Source organism: Musca autumnalis, unplaced genomic scaffold, assembly GCF_047663935.1.
Source record: "Musca autumnalis isolate F117 unplaced genomic scaffold, ASM4766393v1 scaffold_3, whole genome shotgun sequence".
In the NCBI taxonomy this organism is placed as follows: Eukaryota; Metazoa; Arthropoda; class Insecta; order Diptera; family Muscidae; genus Musca; species Musca autumnalis.
The window spans coordinates 139,876,546-139,899,626 of record NW_027411866.1 but is presented as its reverse complement, the minus strand read 5'-3'; the positions used below and the strand labels follow the sequence as shown (position 1 = coordinate 139,899,626).

Genomic DNA, 23,081 nt, shown 5'->3' with positions numbered 1-23,081 from the left:
GACTGAGGTCCAATCTCATTAATGGCTTTATAGACATACACATGTCTCTGGCTTCTGTTTATAAGGAAAATTCTTGTGTATTTCGACCAGCTGAAAACTAATGTGAAATGTGCTGATAAGTGAAAAATTGTTTCCAAACCTGTACGATCTTATGCAAGGCGTTTCTCTATCCGCATCCCAAGTGCTGCCGGCTAGGGACTTGACACGGTTTGCTGTGGCATGGGCGGACGAGGTGAAAGTGGTGTCGAAGGTAACCCCTAGAATTTTGGGGCAGTTTGTGGTCGGAATTCTGCTACCAACGACCCTGATATTCAACTCTCTTCTATACTGCGCCGTCCATGTGGTGAACAAAGTGGCCGTCGATTTAGTGGCGGATATCTGCATATTCCTCGCGTGGAAAAAGGTGGTAAGATCGGTTAAGTAGGAGTTCAGTCTCTCACAGATGTGGTCAGGGTAGGTACCTGACGCCAGGATCGTACAATCATCCGCATACGTTAGGATCTCAATGCCGGGGGCGGAATACAGGAAAGGTAGAGGTTAAACAGTTCCGGAGATATCACCCCTCCTTGGGGAACTCCCTGTTTCACTCTACGGGGCTTGGATTTCTTGTTTCTGAATTCCACATACGACTGGCGACCACACATATAGTTGATTATCCAACGTTTCAGACTTGGCCGGAGGGTTGTCTGCTCGATGTTCTCGAACAGCGTGGAGTGCTTGACAGTATCAAATGCTTTTGATAAGTCAAGCGCCACCATCACTGTTCTATCACACGGCCGCTACTGCTTGAGTCCTCGACAAATATGTGTGGAGATGGCGTGCAGCGCTGTTGTAGTGCTGTGCTGCTTACGGAATCCATGCTGATGATCGGCAACTTGATAGCTATTTCTAATGCTGGGGAGGCCTAAGACCTCAGGGGTTGTTGTTGTTGTAGCAGCTAGAAACCTACGTATAAGAATAGGTTTTTTTGCTGGGTTGGCAGCCGCTGGCCGAAACAATGGTTTCGGGTCAATCCGGTACGAAAGAACCCGCTGCCGTGGGATTGAAGGCCTCAGGGGTCTTCGTTACAGGTGACAAAACGAAATCGGTCTGTACAATTCACCTTTGCTGGCATCCTTGCCTGGCTTCAGTAGCGGGACCACCATGCCCATTTTCCAGACTTCGGGAACAATAAGGGTGGCTAGCGACAGGTTGAGAACTTTAGTGAGATACTCCACTCCCGGCTCATCCAGCTGTTTCAACATTACCATGAAAATTCACAACATCATCCATTGTAAACTGTTCATTTCTCGGCAGGTTCATTCTCGGCAGGAAGAGATCTAATGCGACGTAACACTGTTCTCTTCGCCCTGTCACTCTCGGGGTGCTCGACAAACAGTCGATTGAAGTAACTTGCACATCTCTTCGCGTCAGTCAACGTAACGCCGCCAAACGTGACTGAGGTCCTGTAATCCCTCCTTTCGGGGTTCGAGAGTGACTAAACCTTTGTCCATAATTTACTTATACCGGCTCCAATGTTGCAATTCTTCAGATGATTTAACCACTTGTTCCGCTTATGTTCGCCGACCAGCCTGTTAATTTCCAGTGTCAGCTCCCTGACTCTGGCTCACCACGCTCATTTGCTAATCCCGTCGCCTCTGCTGGGAAATTTGGTCTTACTTCGGGTATTCGACCAGCAGGTATATGGCGAGCGGCTGCAGCATTGATGATGTCTCGGGACGAATGGGGAGATGAAGTCGAGGGGGTTTTACATGGTTCTCGCCTTGACGGCTCTAACCATGGTGCACCATTGCACCCGGGGTCGCGATACAATGCGTCGGCCAGCGCCCCTTTGGAATTACCCAGAGTACTCTTAGAGAGTGGTAGCTCTCCACTGAGTCCCCAAGTCTATCCCGCAGGTACCAATTCGAAGATCCACAATTATGGGCTTCACTTCCCTCTTGGTAAGGGGTTGAGGACTATCTTACACCTCCGCTGCTCTATGGGTCGCAGCACCCGGTTGATAATGCAACTCCACATCGAGCCGAAACTCTACCCGCGATTTGGGTCCAAACCACAACCACCGCGTTGCAACCAAATAGGTGCCTCTCCATAGTCAGGCTAGATCAACAGATCTAGGGGCTCCTGACTCCCGCGGTACCAGAAAGTCTCCGGTCAGACTTCGTAGTCGAAACTACTACCAGTTTTTGTTCCATACAACACGGGACTGGTCACCCAAAGTGAGAAAGAGTTTAGGCACGATCGGGGAATGGGAAGAGTGCAACACAAGTGTTACACTGATGTAGCAGTCTAATCACCACGTTTACATGGACGTAGCTTTCTCACTGCGAGGAGCGAGGCCCATTCACCTCTTCCGCTCTGAAGCTGGCGAACGGCAACCTATTATGTTTGAAAGTGCCCCCGACAAGATCTAAAAGATCTGTGATGGCATGGTGGAGAGTTGAGATTCCCCATTATTCCACACCACCTGCGGTACCAGAAAAAGACCTCTGGTCAGATCTCGTAACCGAGTTACTTCCATCACACCATCACAGCGTACTGAACTGTGGTCGTTCAGCATGGTTTCCTGCACCGCCGCGACCTTGATCTTCTTCCGACTCATAAAGTCCATTATTTCATCGATCTTACATCGGAGCCCATTGCAATTAAATTGCAAAAAGGATGCATTTTCTGGGATTGGAACAACGACGGCTGGTGTTAAATGCTGCGCGTGAGGTTGCTTTTGGGGGACTCGTAATCCGACGACGAAGGAGTTTCGTAATCTGACGACGCAGCATTCAGTAACATAGTCCCTATCGTAGTCCCTCGCGTGGGCAAGTCCAGAGCAAACCCTTAAATGCACCCACTCCTGACATCTATTGCATCTCACCGAAGATTGGATATGGGTGAAGATGCGGATGTGACAAACCGAGAGCAAATATATTGGTCCTGGGTTTTCCTCCGTCCCGGCACGGACCAAAAGAATCCAGAGCAGACATTCCGGGATATGCCGCTCCCAGCACAGAAAAACGAAACAAATACAAACACATGTACACTGAGGTGGCAGCCGCTGGCCGGAACGCTGATGTTGTGTGGTCCCGGGTCAATCCGGTACAGAGAACCCGCTGCCGTGCCCATGTGTGGTTCCGAAGCATGACTACTTGACCAAACAAATATGGAAGCACTTGGTGTGTTTTTGAAAAAAATCCTTCCATAGATTTATGGGTCAATCTGCGTTGACGGTGAATATCAACGTCGTTTTAAACACGGAGAGTACCGGCTTTATCGATTTACAACGATAACACGTCAAGAGAATGAGCGACAATAAAGGCAGTACAAAGGCTTATAAATAGGGTTTATGAAACATAAATCAATAAATTCACTTCAATTTTGATTGCAACTTGATTTCCTGCTTCAGGAAAAGACAAAATAAATATTCAGCTTCTCAAAAAAATGCTTACTCACCTGTTCCCTTGCCACAATTTCCATTTGCCGTGGCATCAATGCCAACAGCTCCTGTGGCTGTTGTAGACGCATTTCCACCAATACCAAAATTTGATGGTTTCTTCCAACCTCTCCAATTATTATACAATGATTCTGGCTCTGAACTCCAACTACATAGAGAATCTTCTTCAAAACGATCGGAATCATCGAAACTGTAACGTTCTAAATCCTCTTGGACCCAATCTACGGCAGCTGCCCCACCATTACCACCGGCTGCACCGCCTGCTGCAGCATTTGCACCTTCAGGTGGTGCTATGGCAATAGCTGGATTGCGACGATTCTGTACATGATCACCAGCATTATTGGCATTGTTATTGGCAGCCTGATTGTTATTGCGATTAACCATGATGGTGAGTGATGCTGTATAGTTGGAGGGAGATTACGGTGCGGAGGTTGTCGAAAAATATTGTATATTTACAGAGAGTTTTATTTTGTAATCAAGAATGTTAAAATTTGTATTCCATTAAAAATATTGTTTTATTTCTTTTTGTTTAACTTTCTTCTTTTACACTCCCGACAACGCGACTGGGTATTTGAGTTTGCCAATATTTGTGTTTTACGATTTTGTGTAAAATTAACAGAATTGTAGGTTTACTGAATTTTTTGCTGTGGTTTATTTTAATGCAGATGAGTTGGTTCCAAGCCGTAAAATTATAAAGTACTGACTTCGCTATTTTCTTGCTTTTTGACACAATGGAAACAAATAAAATGGGGGAAAATGGGGAATGAATGTTTTCTTATGTATTTTTTGTTTCTTCTTCTTTTTGTTGCTCTTCTCCACAACTCACACACACACTACTCTAACCAAAGTCCTTTTATGAAATTCGTCTTTTGTTTCACTTTATTACCCCCCACAGATGTTCTGTTTTTGTTGTTGCTGTTACCGCGCTAATGTCGCTGCTTGCGTTAACGTTGCCAAATGAAACTGAATAACGGATGAATATGCAACTGCGCGGCGCGGCAAGGACTTTTTGACAATCAATTTGTTGTCGTTGATGGTACCCAAAATACAAGACGAATGGAGTTCACTTCACATTGGCCAAGATAAGGTTCGTTATAGGCTATGAAGACTTTTACTTTGGAGGCAGTTTTCAAGTACAACTCCATTAGTAGCGTTCTGAAATGTTAGCTGTGTAATGGTGCAATTATTTACAAGAACATTCACTTTCACTCTTGTCAACACGCTCTCTCTCAATATATTGTTGTGTTACTCTTTTATTATGTATTATCCTTCCCTCCTATTCTCAATTACTTTGAATTTATTTGTTTTTCTTTGTATGTTCTTATTTAAGAAGGGAACGCAAAAAGAACGCACTTTCAAAAACAAGCAGCAAAATACACGAAAAGAATCTTATCTTTTCTTTTGTTAAGGTTGGTCGGTGTTTGCTTCTTGCTGCCGTTGCACTGTATACGTTGACGTCAAGCGATGTTCTCTGTTGACGCAGTCGATGCTGTTATTATTGTTAGTGCATTGACTTTTTAAAGGTGGTTTCCAAATACAAACAAGTACACATATTCACAAAGTAATGAAGTAATGTAACGCACACAATAAACTCACATTTGGCCGACAGAGAATGGCAAAGAGACAAAACTCCAGCATCAATTTTATACTTTTATGTTATTGTTTTCTTTTGAGTATTCGTTGTTCTGCTCTCTCACACAAAGCAAAACAGCTGCAACACCTTGCTAATGTTTTCAAAGTCGTTGTTGTCGCTGGCTGCAGTTATTTGCTTTGTTTAATTTTTTGAAACAAATTCTGTCGCAAAAATTCTGATGTTTTGCTCCATTGATTCTCACCCCCATCCAATCATTTTAACTTTTTCTTTTCTAAATGTTTTTCACTTTTTTATACTCCAGCCAGATATTTTTTTTCTTCTCTTTTTACTTTTTCTTTAACTTATTTTGTCTTTGCTTCTCTGCGTGATCTTCTTACTCTTCTTTTATCTTTATTACATTACAAACTTTTTTCTTTCATGTTGTCATGTTGAAATGAATTTATATAAATTATTTATTTTAAATCAGTTATGCATTTCACATTTTAATTTTCACACATTTTTACACATTTATACACATTCGTTTAGATACTATCCGTTCATTTGCATGGTCGACAACTTTGAAAAGAAAACATTTTTTTCTTTATGAATTTTTTCACAAAATAATTTCTCGTTTTGTTATTTGTTTGGATTTAGAACGATTATTGGATTAAGAACTATTATCCTTTTGTTGTTTTTGCTGTTGGTATGGATATCAATTGATAATTGGTGAGGACTACAGTAAAAATTTAAAATTTTCCGTCGCGTCGTTGGGAGCTATCTTTATAAAAACTTTTTCAATTATCAGCGAAAAGAAAATTTTTTTTGTTTAACAACCCTCGGTTAGGGATACATAAGTTGGAATTAAAATATAAAAAATAAGGCAATGAAGGAAACAACAATTATTAAAAAGGTGGCTTTAGGCTAGTGCTAAGTTTACATTTACGAAATCCACTCGATTTCATCTGTCAATTCCATAGCTCAAACGTCAAATGAAATCTCATCTGAAATCCATTGGATTTCATTTGACGTTTAACATATGGATTTGACAGATGAAATCGAGTGGATTTCGTAAATGTAAACATAGTATAGGTTTACATTTACGAAATCCACTCGATTTCAACTGTCAATTCCATTGCTCAAACGTCAAATGAAATCTCATCTGAAATCCATTACTTTCATACATTTTGTCTGTTCCAGTACTAAAAGAATCTGCTAATTTGTACAATTTTTTTCGATAACATAAAGGAAAAATTGTTATCGTAGTAAAAATTAGTAGCTTCTTGCAGGTTCCGGAACAGAGCAATTATTGTGATTGAAATTCATCATGAATTTAGGCCATGTTTATATTACCCGGTGTTTACACATGCAAGTAACTTGCGGACAGTTGCGTATGCATATTATAGCCGAAACTTCAATTTTTTTCGAACTGGCACTTGCATGTGTAAACGTTCGGAAAAGAAATTGAAGTTACTTTCAAAGCAATTACATTGATTACTGACAGGGAAATTTTACGCTCCAAAATCCACTGGATTTCACGAAATCCTGAAATACACCCCGGTGTTTACACTTATTTTTTTGTTGATTTCAATCATATCGCAATAATCAAGGTAGATGCATATGCGCAGCTGTAGTGGGATTCTGTAACTTTTTTTCTACCGAACCGATATTGATAATTAACGAAAATTTTCGGTTGAATTACCGAAAGTGCTATTCTCTAACTCAATGTTATCGATACAAAAATTTTAGCGACGAATATCGGTAGAATGACGGAATTTAAAAGAAGATGCACGTCATTTCAAAATGAAAAGCGTATAAGAAGTATCTAAATTATTCTAATTTTTAAACGTTTCTTGTTTTTTTTAGGAGAAATAGGAAAAATCACACCTTAAACGAAATAATGCTCATTCAAAGTTAACATAATTCAAATTTCTAAGGAAATTATTTAAATATAAATAAATTATATAAATAAAATAAGTATGTTTCAAATTACATGTAGAAAAATTAAACTTTAGGACATGTTTATATTATAGCCTTTTGCAGGGTTTTCCTTCTCTTTAAAGATTTATTTGAAATATAAGCCATAGAATTGACACTTGAAACCCAATGGGTTTATTAAATATTAAAAATCATAGTTAAAACTATTTATATTTATTTTATTTTTTATTTATTCCGGTGGATTTTAATTGTCAAATCCAATGGATATGCGTATAAATTCTCATAACCCGGCAAGTTCTAATGTAAACATGGTGTAATGTTGGACAAATTGGTTGATTTGTTTGAAACGGAACATTTAAAATACTAACATTTAATATGTAAATTTTGAACAGAATTATTTAAATTGTGTATATTGATCTGTTATATCAGAATTATAGTACGTTTATATATAACCGGATTTAACAAACCGACTGGGTTTCAAATGTCAATTCCTTCGTCAAATAAATCCTCTTTAAGAAGGTTAACCCTGCAAAAGGCTATAATATAAACATGGCCTTACGTATTATCAGGGAATATGACGACCATGGTGATATTCTTCTTTCTTAATGTTGATGCTAATCGAAACCACCAATACATTTTTATATGGGTAGCAACTGTTTTATTTGCAAAGAAATATATTCCAAAATCATTTCTTAAAAAATTTATTTTCATTGATTTTTTTGTTTAAAATATGAAAATTCTTTTATATCGGTAGACTTAACGACTCCTTTTCTTTCGTCGGTAACTGACCGATGATTTTCGATAAGTACCGACATAAAAATCGGTAAAATTTGTATACAGAATAGCACTTACCGACAAATATCGTTAACTATCGACATTTGTCGTTAATTCCATCGGTAGAGAGTTACAGAATCGCACTACTGATCGAACATGAATTTTCAAACAATTTGTTGTAAATTGAATTAGACATCAAAAATATACGACAATATAGAACTTTACTGCTTTATTTCGAAAATTATCGTAAATTTATCTATATATCGCATTAATTATGTATAATACGAACTAATGAAAAAAAATGATTTTATCGTTGAGACATCATGATAATAAATTTTGTTAAATAAAAGTTGTGTTCATAACCTGCAAAATATTACTACTTGCAGTTGCTTTCCCGTTTAGTGCTAGAAATGCGTTCCCGTACTCCTAAATCTAGTAAGACTTGCACTTCTCTTTAAACAAAAATAGCTGTTGTTTTCTGCTGTAGATATTTTGCCTAGTAGAAACTAGCAGCATGTTTATTGGCTCTAAATACGATGCCTGATGAGTTGATTTTGACATTTCTGATGGAGTTTTTGCAATTTCCGTCATTTTTCAGTTCCCGAATCTTTTAAGAAATTTGCATGGGAAAGCTATTTTTGTCAATTCGCTTTTTTAACATTACCATTAAAAAGTACGTGCACAATGAAAAATAGCATTGTAACAAAATAATTTAATATTTTTTCACATTGTTTACAAATTTTGATACTAAATTTTTTTGTTGCAGCAATTGACCATCTACCTTGTTTATTGTGATAAGTGAAAAGTGTTGCAACTTTTGGTACTTTTTTAGGCAAAAACAGGGTTGTATATCATATGTACTGTGATGTCGATGTTGATTTCGCTAAAATCACGAAATGAGATGATTTCATTTTTGTATGCGAAATCATGATAAATTTTGACTGATTCCGCGCGAAATCACGAAACGCCTTCGAAATCACGAATGTAAACCAAGCATTAGTTGGTGTGGCAGTGAATATGTGTGAGTGTATTTGTATTTTTCGAACTCGCACTTGCATTGTAAACGGGGGGTTATAGGCTTTTGCAGGGTTATGTCAAGTTTACACTAGCGCTCCAAAATCCACTGGATTTCACGAAATCCTTAAATACAACCCGGTGTTTACACTTATTTTTTGTTGATTTCAAACATATCACAATGATCAAGGTAGATGCATATGCGCAGCTGATCGAACATGAATTTTCACAAGTTGTTGTAAATTGAATTAATCATCAAAAATATAAAAATATAGAACTTTACAACTTTATTTGGAAAATTATCGTAAAATTATCTATATATTGTATTAATTGTGTATAGTACTAACAAATGATAAAATAAAAAAAATATTTTATCGTTGAGACATCATAATAAAAAATTTTGATAGATAAAAGTTGTGCTCAGAACCTGCATAATATTAGTACTTGCAGTAGTTTTCCCGTTTAGTGTGATAAAAATGCGTTCCCGTACTCCAAAATGTAGCAAGACTTGCACTTCTCTTTAAACAAAAATAGCGCCGAATAGCACCTTCTCCTGTTTTCTGCCATACAATTTTGGCCTAGTAGAAACTAGCAGCAAGTATTTTCATTGGCATCTTATATGATAGCTGATACGTTGATTTTGACATTTATGCAATTTCCCTCATTTTTTCGTCCCGTATTTTTTAAGAAATTTGTATAGGGAAGCAATTTTTGACTATTCGCTCTTTTTTCTAACACTACCATTAAAAAAGTACGGGAACACAATGAAAAATAGCATTGTAACAAAGTAATTTAATATTTTTTTCACATTGTTTACAAATTTTGATACTAAAATTTTTTGTTGCAGCAATTGACCATCTACCTTGTTTATTGTAATACGTGAAAAGTGTTGCAACTTTTGGTACTTTTTTAGGCAAAAACAGGGTTGTATGTGTACTGTGATTTCGATGTTGATTTCGCTGAAATCACGAAATGAGATGATTTCATTTTTGTATGCGAAATCATGATAAATTTAGCTTGATTCCGCGCGAAATCACGAATCGCCTTCGAAATCACGAAACGACGACGAATGTAAACTAAGCATTAACCTTCTTTATGAGGATTTGGAATATAAGTCCCAATTTACATTGGGCGAGTTTACTTGCGGCAATTGTCATTTTGTAGGAGAGAGAGGTGAGGCATATGGTAACCCTTTGCCTCTTTGTTTCAATGCAAATCTGACGAAATTTTTCCATACAAATGGCCTAAAAACAAATTTAAAAATCAATGAATTCGATTGTTTTTAAAATTGTTTGGCATATTATTCAAACACCACACACATACACATTTTGTGTATTTTGTTTTGAAGTTTTAGGAATACTGGAATGAAAAAATTTAAATTGACATAAAGCTTTGGCTAACCTTTCTTATTAAACCATGATGAAAATAGTTTACCCTGCGTTTACACATGACAGGACAGTTGAGTACATGCATGGTACAATAAAGTAGAGGTAGGCCAGGTATGAAAATCACTGAAAAATGCTACCCTGCAGCCATGGCTTAAAACGTCAAAACCCAGCAAAAAAAAATGGAAGTGGTGCAAGTTGGAGTGAGGATTTCATTACATGCATGGATGCGCTTCCAGTGGACTAATGAAAAAGGCAATCCTTTTCCTCACATTTGGATTACATCCAACAAGCACTTATATGTATAAACGATAAAAAATTCAATTTTCATTCAACAAATGAAATTAAAGTAATACGGCGTTTATATTATAGTTTTTTGCAGGGTTAACCTTCTTTATGAGGATTTGTTTGAAGTATATACAATGGAAATGACATTTGAAACCCAGACCCACTGGGTTAACCTTGTTATATATAAACGGCCTATAAGAATAAAACTAAAATGTCTTATTAATGGCCTGTTCCCGTACTTTACAAAGTGGTAAAAGTCGTAAACGATTTTCATACAAATTTTGTGTACGGGAACGCAAAACTCGTAAAAGTGGTAAACATTGTAAAAATGGAGTGCTTCCTAGCTGCGTGCTGCGGAAGCAAAATGGAGTGCTTCCTAACTGCGTGCTGCGGAAGCAAAATGGAGTGCTTCCTTTCTGCGCGCTCCCTTGTAAAATTCACTGAGGAATTCATAGAAAAAGAAGCACTTCGTGACACTTGCACCAGTGATTTAACTGCTTCCGTGGATGCAAACTTTTTGCTGGGAAGGCATGGTACAATAATAATGGTAGATGTATGTGCATAGCTATCGCGTTCTACAAAAACATATGAAACTTAGAGCTTCACTTTTTATATGTTAAAAGTGCCAAATAGAGTAAACAAATATCTTTAGCTAGGCTCCAGAATATTCTTGTTGGAAAAGTGTTCCAAAAATAACAAAAGTTCTTCCCAAACTTATGACAGTGAAAAAAAGGCATTCACTTATTTTTTACTTGACAAGTATGGCTAATCTGACATCCTGATTGCTGGCATCCGTTTTGTAGATAAATGTCAGCAGAATTTTTACAAAAATTTTAATTTTTACATTCCCGTACTTTTGGAACCAATTTAAATTAATATCAATATTTGATAAATCGTTTATTCGCAAGTTTTGCTAAAAAATTCACATTTTTGTTCTTGTTTTCAATTTTAAGATATAACCCCTTTATTATAATGCCAAGTTTACACTAGCGCTCCAAAATCCACTGGATTTCACGAAATCCTGGAATACACCCCGGTGTTTACACATATTTTTTGTTGATTTCAAACATATCACAATGATCAAGGTAGATGCATATGCCCAGCTGATCGAACATGAATTTTCAGAAGTTGTTGTAAATTGAATTAATCATCAAAAATATAAAAATATAGAACTTTACAACTTTATTTGGAAAATTATCGTAAAATTATCTATATATCGTACTAATTGTGTATAGTACTAACAAATGAAAAAATAAAAAAAATGATTTTATCGTTGAGACATCATAATAATTAATTTTGATAGATAAAAGTTGTGCTCAGAACCTGCATAATATTAGTACTTGCAGTAGTTTTCCCGTTTAGTGCTAAAAATGCGTTCCCGCACTCCCAAATCTAGCAAGACTTGCACTTTTCTTTAAACAAAAATAGCGCCGAATAACACCTTCTTCTCCTGTTCTCTGCCATACAATTTGGGCCTAGTAGAAACTAGCAGCAAGTATTTTCATTGGCATCTAATATGATAGCTGATACGTTGATTTTGACATTTATGCAGGAGTTTCTGCAATTTCCGTCAATTTTCCGCTCCCGTATTTTTTAAGAAATTTGTATGGGGAAGCAATTTTTGACAATTCGCTCTTTTTTCTAACATTACCATTAAAAAAGTACGGGAGCACAATGAAAAATAGCATTGTAACAAAGTAATTTAATATTTTTTTCACATTGTTTACAAATTTTGATACTAAAATATTTTGTTGCAGCAATTGACCATCTACCTTGTTTATTGTGATACGTGAAAAGTGTTGCAACTTTTGGTACATTTTTAGGCAAAAGCAGGGTTGTATATCATGTGTACTGTAATTTCGATGTTGATTTCGCTGAAATCACGAAATGAGATGATTTCATTTTTGTATGCGAAATCATGATAAATTTAGCTTGATTCCGCCCGAAATCACGAAACGCCTTCGAAATCACGAAACGACGCCGAATGTAAACTAAGCATAAGTCTTCTTTTGTAATAGTTTGGATTTACCGGACAGATTTATAATGTTACGAATGTAACTGATAGGTTTAAGTTAGTTTAGTTTAATTTCCGTTAATTTAAAAATTTGAATTGTAACGTAAATTTTTTATTACGCAGTTACTTTATTTAAGCAACAACAACTACCATGTAGAATTCTCTTGATCATTCTAGTTGTCACATTACCTTTTTGTTAATGTTCTTTTGTTTGTTTTGCCATAATCATGTAATTATCGTTTAGTTTGTTACTTCTTTTCTTGCATTTAGTTGTTGTTGTAGTTACGTCATTACTGTGCTTGTATGTATGTGAGTATAGTTGTTCGCTTAAGGGTTGTTTACACCATCTATCAATGTCGTATGAGATGTCAAATTTTCTACCTGCGAATGTTGTACACATAGTGTGACCACTATGAAAATTTTCATCTATCAAAATGATTTGGCAACTCATATGTAAATTTTTCATTTAGGGAGCGCTCTATTTGATCCGGCATTCTTGTATGTAAACATACATTTATCAGCTGTTTTCTGGCATTCTCAAAAAAAAAAAAAAAAAAAACAAAAAAAGAAAAACAAAATCTTTAAAAAAAGAAAATGGAAAGTTATGTATATTTAAACATTTAGAAAAGTAAACAAAGGGTGTTTATAATGTAATTTTCAGATCGATTGGTCGAAAGAAGCAGTCTTGGAAATGATTGCTTTGTGGCAAAAACATAAATGCCTCTATAACCCCAAAAACCTATTCTACCACAACAAACATGCTAGATTTTAATTTTCCTTCAACCAAAATAAAAATTTGCGCAAATTTGCAACTCAACAATAAATGTAAACAATGACAAAAACAGCTGTTTTTATATTTGTAGGTTATGTCATACGAAAATAGCACTTGTATGTATGAACGCACAAATTGAAAGTTGTATGGATGACGTCAATTTTGACAAACATAGAGAATGTCGAATGGGTGAAAGAAATGACAGCTCATATGACATTGATAGATGGTGTAAACAGCCCTTTAGTGCGAATGTGCGTCTGTGTGTTCATTGCACAGATTCGAGATGTTGCCAGATTTCTAGATATTTCTAGACCAAGGAGATTTTGGGTATAAATAGAGTTACGAATGGCAACATTGGGTGAGTCGTGTTTTAAGCGTTGAACTGAACAGATCGGTTAAATAAGAGCTGCGTGCTAACTAGAGACTTGCTGTGTGCTTTGTAATTAAAGTCGGTTCTGAATAAGTGTAATAAAGTAAATAAAGCATTGTAGAAACGTAATCTAAAGCGAACCCTGTTTTATTTGGTACAAATCGTACTGGGGAATAAAACAACGTCTACACGGAGATTAGTTAAATCTAATTCCGTAACAATTGGTGTCAGAAGTGGGATTACCATCATCCTACAATGAAGTTTAAGGATCTACGAGTGGAAGACTTGAAGAAGGAGCTAAGTAAGTTGGAGTTGTGTTCTACTGGCAACAAGGCCGAACTACAAAAACGCTTGTTGGAAGAGTTCGAGCGCCGTGGAATGAACATCGATGAATATGAGTTCGACAGTAAGGAGGAAGTCGAGTTATCGGCAAAGGGCGAATCCTCCGTTGAGGAAGTTTCATCGGTAGCTGCCAGTGGAGACGATTTGAAATCAATGCTGGCTATGATGATGCTGGAAATCAAGAAAATAGAAGGTAGCTCCATGGAAATGAATAAGAAAAATGAAGAAACTTCCAGACTTATGATGGAGAAATTAGATGCTAAAATGGAAGAAAATTCCAGAAAAGTTGGAAGAGAATTCTAGAAAAATTAACGAGAAACTCGAGAACATCACGATGGTGATTGAAAAGAGAGTAGAAAACGTGGAGGTACAAATGAAAGAGTTGGATAAAAAGATTTTGTCTGTTGACGAGAAAGTTCTGGCCCATGATGAGAAATTTGTGAACCTTGAGAAGAAAATGTCGGAACTGGAAATCAAAGGCGGCCCAGTGAGAGCTATTCATAACACGTTAAAAATAAAGCCTCCAGTGTTCGACGGCTCTACATCTTTCAATGTGTTCAAATTACAGTTCGAGACATTGGCTGCTAGAGATTCTTGGAACGACAACGACAAGGCGGTATCACTCCTTATGGCATTGAAGGGTGATGCTGCTGACGTATTACAGAGTATTCCCGCCGCTTCTAGGAACAACTATGGAGATATAATGGCTGCTCTTGAACGTAAGTACGGTAGTGAACACAAGCAAGAGATCTACCGAATGGAACTGAGGGGAAGAGTCCAGAAGCCAAATGAGACTTTACAAGACTTTGCGGCTGATATAGAGCGGTTGGCGCAGTTGGCATATCCAGGAGAGACACATCCATTGGTGGACCGCATAAAGATTGAGACATTTGCAAGTGGTATTCATGATCCAGAGATAAAATTTGCGACGTATGCGGCACCGATAGGAACATTTGCAGAAACCGTGTCCTTTGCCCTGGCCCAAGAAACCGCGAGGATGCTGGTGAAACCTAAAGCTTACAACGTGAGGAGGCTGGAAGTTGAGGACAACAATTCCCAGACCGTGGTCGATCATCTGAAAGATGCACTAATGCGTGTGAAACGAGGGGCTGGAAAAACGAGAAAAACTTGTTATAACTGTCGGAAAACTGGACACTTGGCCCGAGAATGCAGATTGAGACAAGCAAGGCCCAGATCCACCTCACCGCCTTCAAAAAGCGACGACCAACCGGTGGCCAAGAATCTGGAAAGGGTGACATCAGGTGAATCAAATAAAGGGAATTCCGTCAATCACGAGACGCTGCTGGCAGAGGATGAAAATGATGGTCCCACAATCTCTATAGCCATAGTCCAGCAGAAGAATCACAACTTAACGGTTAAAGGCTTCGTCAATGGTGTATTGCGTACCTTGACATTGGACACCGGTGCAACAAAGTCCATTATTAGACCGGATTTGGTAAAAGGGAAGGTATTGCCGTTAAATGGAGTCAAATTGCGGACGGCCACAGGCGAGACTGCGACGGTGCATGGAAAGGCCTACCAAAGGCTGAGCATGGGTAGAAAATCGGTAAATTTCGATTTTATAGTGGCCGATATTGTGGACGAAGTTATACTTGGTGTAGACTTCATGATTGCCTTCGATATCAACCTGGACATAAAGCACCGTGTGATGACATGGTCCAATGTGGAAATACCGATAAGTGTGGGATACAACGAGAAAAGCAAACATCGCCCAAAGGCAGAATCCGGAGAGATCGCTGTCGATGTCCGTACGCTGAAGGTGGAAGCCGCCGACAATTGGCCCGTAGGAAAGCGGAAGAATCCAGCAACGAAGACGAGAAAGCGAAGATGTATTTCGAGGAAAGGTCCATCGAAAAGCGGCCGTACAACAAGGAAGGACAAGTCCGATGACGACCAGGTGGCACTTAGGAAGGTGACCACAAAGAAAGAAGGTATAACGTCAGGATTCCTGGAGAGAAAGCAATGTCGTTCAGAAGAGCAAAAGTCCAAAGCTGACGCAGTAGAGGGTACATCAAAAACAGTTGCCACCACTACGGAACGAGAATTGCGTCTAGTCAAGAGGAACAGGCTTAAGCGGGAGGCTGTGTTACCATTGCCCATACCACCGAGAGGGAACTGTGCCTATTCGGGACGAACAGGCTTAAGCGGGAGGCAATGTTACGAATGTAACTGATAGGTTTAAGTTAGTTTAGTTTAATTTCCGTTAATTTAAAAATTTGAATTGTAACGTAAAGTTTTTATTACGCAGTTACTTTATTTAAGCAACAACAACTACCATGTAGAATTCTCTTGATCATTCTAGTTGTCACATTACCTTTTTGTTAATGTTCTTTTGTTTGTTTTGCCATAATCATGTAATTATCGTTTAGTTTGTTACTTCTTTTCTTGCATTTAGTTGTTGTTGTAGTTACGTCATTACTGTGCTTGTATGTATGTGAGTATAGTTGTTCGCTTAGTGCGAATGTGCGTCTGTGTGTTCATTGCACAGATTCGAGATGTTGCCAGATTTCTAGATATTTCTAGACCAAGGAGATTTTGGGTATAAATAGAGTTACGAATGGCAACATTGGGTGAGTCGTGTTTTAAGCGTTGAACTGAACAGATCGGTTAAATAAGAGCTGCGTGCTAACTAGAGACTTGCTGTGTGCTTTGTAATTAAAGTCGGTTCTGAATAAGTGTAATAAAGTAAATAAAGCATTGTAGAAACGTAATCTAAAGCGAACCCTGTTTTATTTGGTACAAATCGTACTGGGGAATAAAACAACGTCTACACGGAGATTAGTTAAATCTAATTCCGTAACAATAAGTTAAAGTTAAAAGTGATGATTGAATTTCAAGGAGGAGCTTTTTGCTATTAACTTTCAATGTGAAGATTATATTTTTTATGCCTCCAAATTAGTTTATTTTGCATTTCAAATCCATCAGATAGTAAAAGAACACATGTAATAATGGCCCATAGTGTTACAGCAGAAATTTTTTGTTGGAAAAATTCAGCGATGCATCTAACTTTATGATTGCATAATGTCAAACACAGTACAAAATGTCAACCCTGCTTTTGACAGAATAGGCCATAAAAAGAAAAAAATTGTAATCAGCTGTTAGCTGTGGCCTACCTTTACTTTATTCTACCATGAGTACATGTATTGATTGTCAAAAACCCAAAACTTGCCTGTGTGACGTAGGAGTCCAGACAACTGCAAAACAGTTGTAAAATTATAAATGAAAATCGTCGATTTCTTTTTGTTTTCCATTCACATATTTTGTTTTTGTTCGTGTTCTTATGTTTTCAACACATTTCAATTATTATCTCACTTATTTTTACAAAAATGTCAAAAGTTTATTATCCCGACTGTCTGTGAAATAATGATAGACAGCTGGGAGACAGCCGACAAATGTATGTATGTGTTAGTAAATCAGAGTTGTATTTGAAGACAAACTGTCTGGTATAAACGCCTAGTTAGCTTTTAGGAGAGAGCGGATGTGAAAGAGCTCTCTTTCTCCCTTCTTACCCATAAGCTCAAAACATTTTCATGAAAGTTTTCATAGTCTGGCACAAGACCTATAGAAGGTCGGCCATTCAGAGTTCTGTTAAAGGCCTGGGTACATAAGCTGCTTTGCCCGGTTGCCTTGCTTTCCTGCTTCATTTCTGAAATAATAAAAATACAAGGATAAAGGCCTGCGTACATAAGCTGCTCGCCTGGTTGCCTTGCTTTCCTACTTCTTTTCTGACATAATAAAAATAAAAGAATAAAGGCCTGCGTACATAAGCTGCTCTGCCTGATTGCCTTGCTTTCCTGCTTCATTTTTGACATAATAAAAATAAAAGAATAAAGAAGGCCGAGGAAATTTCGAACTGGGTTGCCCTTTTATTTTTTATTCTTTTATCAGAAGTAAGCAAGGTAATTAGGCAGATCAGCTTATGTACGCAGACCTTAAAGGCCTCGGCACATACGGCGCGTTGAGCGCTGCGTTACAACAACCACATGAAAACTTCAAGAACAAACTTGGCATCACTTTCACATTTTGCATGTGGTTGTTGTTTTCAACGCGCAACGCTTCGCACAACGGACCGTATGTATTTGGCCCATAAAGAAGGCCGAGCAAATTTCAGACTGGGTTGCCCTTTTCTTTTTTATTCTTTTATCAGAAGCAAGCAAGGCAGCTTATGTACGCAGGCCTTAAAGGAGGTCGAGCAAATTTCGAACTGGGTTGCCCTTTTCTTTTTTATTATTTTATCAGAAGCAAGTAAGGCAACCAGGCGACGTAGCTTATGTACGTAGGCCTTAACAGCTTTTGAAACAAACATAATAGATTTTAATTGTTGCTCTGTTCCAGAACCTGCAAGAATCTACTAATTTTTACTACGATAACAATTTTCCCTTTATGTTATCGAAGAAAATAGTAAAAATTAGTAGATTCTTGCAGTTCTGGAACAGACCAATTTTTAATCGAGCTTTATGATCTATAATGAAATAATAAAAAGGGAAGCCGACGATTCGAACCCACATACCCACCACTATGTGACATGCATGTTTCGCCTTCGGTAAAGGCTCTTAAGACATATCGGATGTGGAGCGGCTTCGCTGTCCTCGAACTTTTCTTCTTTCAAATGCATTTTGGTGGAATAATAAGGTGTAACGCCAAAAACGGCTGATCTTCATACCAGTAGTCAAAATGCGTTATTGTGAATAAAATCACATACAAAATGTAAACAAGCAATTCACAGTAATGCATTATTTTAAGCAAATTTGACGTTTGACATGATTTGATGTAACACTTTCTATTCCACCATGATATGGTATAATTAAATTTGTCATTCCGTTTGTAAGTCCCAATTTACATTGGGCGAGTTTACTTGCGGCAATTGTGATTTTGTAGGAGAGAAAGGTGATGCATATGGTAACCCTTTGCCTCTCAGCACCCTCTCTCACCTACAAACTGACAATTGCCGCAAGTAAACTCGCCTAATGTAAATCGGGACTAACACATCGAAATATTCGTCGGAGACCCAATAAAGTATATACACTTCACCCCGGTTATTTACCTCTCTGCTTAACTGCCTTTCCCGTTTAATTGCCTCATAATCTAAATCCCCAAAAGTTTTTCATATAAATGAGAATTTTTACCACTTTTACACATTTTGCGTTCCTGTACACAAAATTTATAGCTGTGTTCCAGAACTAAAAAGTTTTTACAATTTTTACGACTTTTACACATTACACAAAAAAGTTGTAAAATGTTCACTTCTCTTTAAGCAAAAATGGCGCTGAATCACGCTCTCTTTAAAAACTTTTTACTCGACAAATTTGAGCGTGTAAAAAATAGTAACATGAATGCCGGCGTCTGATTGGCTGTTACGCCGACTTTGACATTTGTTCCAGTTTTTTTGACGTTTTTTCCATTTTTGCGTTCCCGAACTTTTTGAAAAAACTTTTGTGTGACAACAATTTTGCTCTCTTTTACGAGTTTTACTATTAAAAAGTACGGGAACAATGCTTATATGAAAATCGTTTACGACTTTCACAACTTTTACGACTTTTACCACTTTATAAAGTACGGGAACAGGCCATATATTTATTAATACTTTTCTGGGTTTATTACCCGCAATGGTATATTTCTGAGACTATCGATTTCGACGACTACGTGAATTGTGATGAAGATGTCCAGTGTTATGTAATGGTGTTATGATCACAGATGAATAAATTTCTTATTGATTAAATAATATAAAGCCTTTACCTAATTAACTGCGTGTTGCGTGTGCGTTCCAAAAAACAAAAACAAAATACATGTATTTGTTTTTGTTGTCAATTTGAAATACATGTATTTTGTTTTTGTATTTTTGAACGCACACGCAACACGCAGTTAATTAGGTAAAGGCTTAACTTACATTATACTCTTATGCTATGTTTACATTTACGAAATCCACTCGATTTCATCTGTCAAATCCATAGGCTAAACGTCATATGAAATCCAATGGATTTCAGATGAGATTCCATTTGACGTTTGAGCTATGGAATTGACAGATGAAATCAAGTGGATTTCGTAAATGTAAACTTAGCATTAGACTTGGTTTTATTTTTTGACGTATTGTTTTCTAATTGTTGTCATTTTTTGTAAGGTTGAGATGAAATTTTTGTAACTACCCACATGAGGTAGATATGCGAGATTTTCGTAACTGCCTTTCCCGCATAACTACCCCAATTTTTTGGAATTTTATGAAAGGTAGTTATTGATCAGCATAAAATTCTATGTCGATTTAATCTTGTCTGTCTGTTGAAATCAAGATACAGCTCGCAATTTTTAAGATAGAGAGTCAATATTTGGTACAGGAGTTTTTATTACTTGCAGGATGGTTGGTATATAAAATGGGATATATCGGTCCACGTTTTGGTATAGCACCCATAGAACGGTACCTTATTTCCCTCAGAATTTTATCGGTATAGGTCCAAGCCTTCATATAGACCGCATAGAACGGTACATCTCGATTTTCGTATTTTTAAGGATTTAGCTTCATTACCACACCGAAATGGCTGGAATTTGGTACTTAGTCTATGTTGGTGGTCTAAAACTATCCCCCAGAACTTTTTCGGTATCGGTCCTTGCCTTCATATAGCCCCCATAGAACGGTACCTCCCGATTTTCGGTATTATGAACGTTGTTTGGAAATTTGGTATTTAGACTTCGTTGGGGGTACTCAAATTTCCCCTTTAAATTTGTCGGTATAGGTCCACGCCTTCATATAGCCCCCATGGAAAGGTACCTCCCGATTTTCCGTATTTTGAAGGTTGTGCCTTCAATATTAGTAGAGTATTGAGAAGGATTCAGAACCAATTAAAAAACTCAAATTACAAGTCATATAGTAATTAAAAGTATCATATTACATATCTTAAGTAAACAAATGGAGTGACCGTGGGAAATTCTTGGAATTCCTTATGGTGGGGGGAATCGTTCCATGATCAACGTGGGTGGCTTCGTTTATCCGTCCGTCTGTCCGTAAGCATGCTGAATCGTGTCCATGATCAATGTGGGTGGTCTCGTTTGTCCGTCTGTCTGTTGATTGATCTAATTATGAAGCATTGACCATTGTTGAGGCATTGTGTTTATTGTATGTTTGTGTGTATGTCGTTTGGTTCCTTTTGCTTTGCATTGGATCAGCAGCCACGATAGCTTTATTATATGTTTGTGTGTATGTCGTTTGGGTCTTTTGCTTTACTTTAAGTCAGAGGACAAGTGTACTGAGTATTTGCTGTGTGTTTGAATATGAATTCGATCGATCTTTTCGATTTGTTTATTATTATTATTCGATGAAGGCGACAAAATCTTTAATATTGAATTGAAGGGTGGATTGAATTTTTGGTTGCTTCAAATTGATCTTTGCAATGGATTTGGATATGTATGCAAATATGATTGGGAGAGTTAAGGGGGAAAGGGAAACAATGTGTACAAATGAGAAATCGATGACCATTGTTGAGGCATAGCCTTTAAATTTATGCTGTGTATGTTTGCATTAAACCTATATTCAATATTACTCAATATTCAATTTGTTTTGATTAAATGTTATGAATCTGGGTTATTGAGTTTTTTTTTTTTTTTTTTTTTTTTTTTTTAAATACGACACCACGTCTGGTTCTTTAAACCATATATGTATGTATAGATGTATGTATGTTTGTGGTGATATTGACCTTGAAAAGGAATATGTTTAGATTATGACTTTGATTTCTTTACGTCTGTGTATGGAAAGTGACGATAGACTTATTTTAGGAGAGTGAAGGGGGAAATGGGAATAGCGATAAAAAGAAATCAATCTTTACAAATAAGAAATCGACAAGAACTTTTAGTTGGCTTAACATATGAATTTCACAATATTGCAAAATTAATGTTAATCACACTACAATTTTAGTATAAAAAGCAAATAATTTTAATTAGGAATCATAGTATTAAAGTTAAATTACAAGTGAAAACATGGCGAGCCGAGACCTAATTAGCTTCTTCAATTCCTTCAACATCAAATCAATAATTCCTTTGAAGGATATGGAGGACAATAAGGATTACATCATAACTGGTGCATTCAAGGCCAAAACAAAATACGGGGAGACAATTGTATTGCGGATAAATGACTCTATTCTATACTTGCCAACAAGATTTCTCTCACTAGGAGACGAACATATAAGGCAATTGGCTGGTGGAGGATATGCCGTTATAAAATCAACCTTGAAAGATGGTAGCGGAACAGATGTATATAAATTAGAATTAAAACAATTGGAAATTCCAACATTTTATTATCCACCGTATTAAGCAAAAAGAAATTTACAAATAAAGAACTTTAATAAACTAAAAATGTTCAATTCTTTTTATTTAAATTTGGGGGGATAGAGGTTTCAGTTTGAAATTATATCTTTAGATAGAAAGATGCCTGCGCTTAATAGGGAAAATCATCGCTTAAAAACGTTTGATCGTTGGCCGTTATCGTATCCAGATACAAAGAAAATGGCTGCAGTGGGACTTTATTATACTGGGATAGGAGATTTGACTAGATGCCATTTTTGTAAAGTGGATATTCATCGTTGGGAACAAACTGATGATCCGACGGAAGAACATTTACGATGGTCATACAGTTGCCCCTTGATGAGAAGACGTGTTACGAACAATATTCCCATCAACCCAGACATTTTAGATCGTATCCTTCCTGAAATTGGTCCAGATGTTTGCGGAACCAGTAGAGTAAATAAGTTTTCAACAATATTCTTATTATTGTTCACATTCATTGTCTGTACTTCTCTGAATAAAATTTTAAACAAATAAAAAAAAAAAAAAAACAAAAAACTGTTTTGCTTTTATTTTACTTTATTTATTTAATTTTGGGTTTTATAATCCATCTTGTATTATATCACGAATATAATACCATTTCTGTTCAATGAATACAAATATCTTAAATACATTATTAACAGCACATTTATACTTAGAATCTAAATGAATTGGACAGTTGGTGAAATAATCTTGACGAGTTCTAAGATTCATATTACTTTCTAAATTAACAATATTAATTTGAAGATAGTTTTCCAAAAAGCATTTCTTTTCTTTCCCATTTACAAAAACGTATTGATAGTTGTTTAATGGTGAGAGAACATCCTCGATATCATTGTAGCAG

The 23,081-nt window shown here is 36.9% G+C and overlaps 1 protein-coding gene across 1 annotated transcript in view; it reads right to left on the bottom strand.

Annotated features, from left to right (window-relative positions):
* Dora (zinc finger SWIM domain-containing dorado) overlaps nucleotides 1-5,855 on the bottom strand; it is a 51,753-nt gene extending 45,898 nt beyond the window's left edge. The window contains exon 1 of the mRNA XM_073974552.1: nucleotides 3,445-5,855. Within this exon, the coding sequence (XP_073830653.1) occupies nucleotides 3,445-3,829 (385 nt within the window). The 5' untranslated portion in view covers nucleotides 3,830-5,855. The remainder of the gene's footprint in view (nucleotides 1-3,444) is intronic.
* Nucleotides 5,856-23,081: the final 17,226 nt, after the last annotated feature.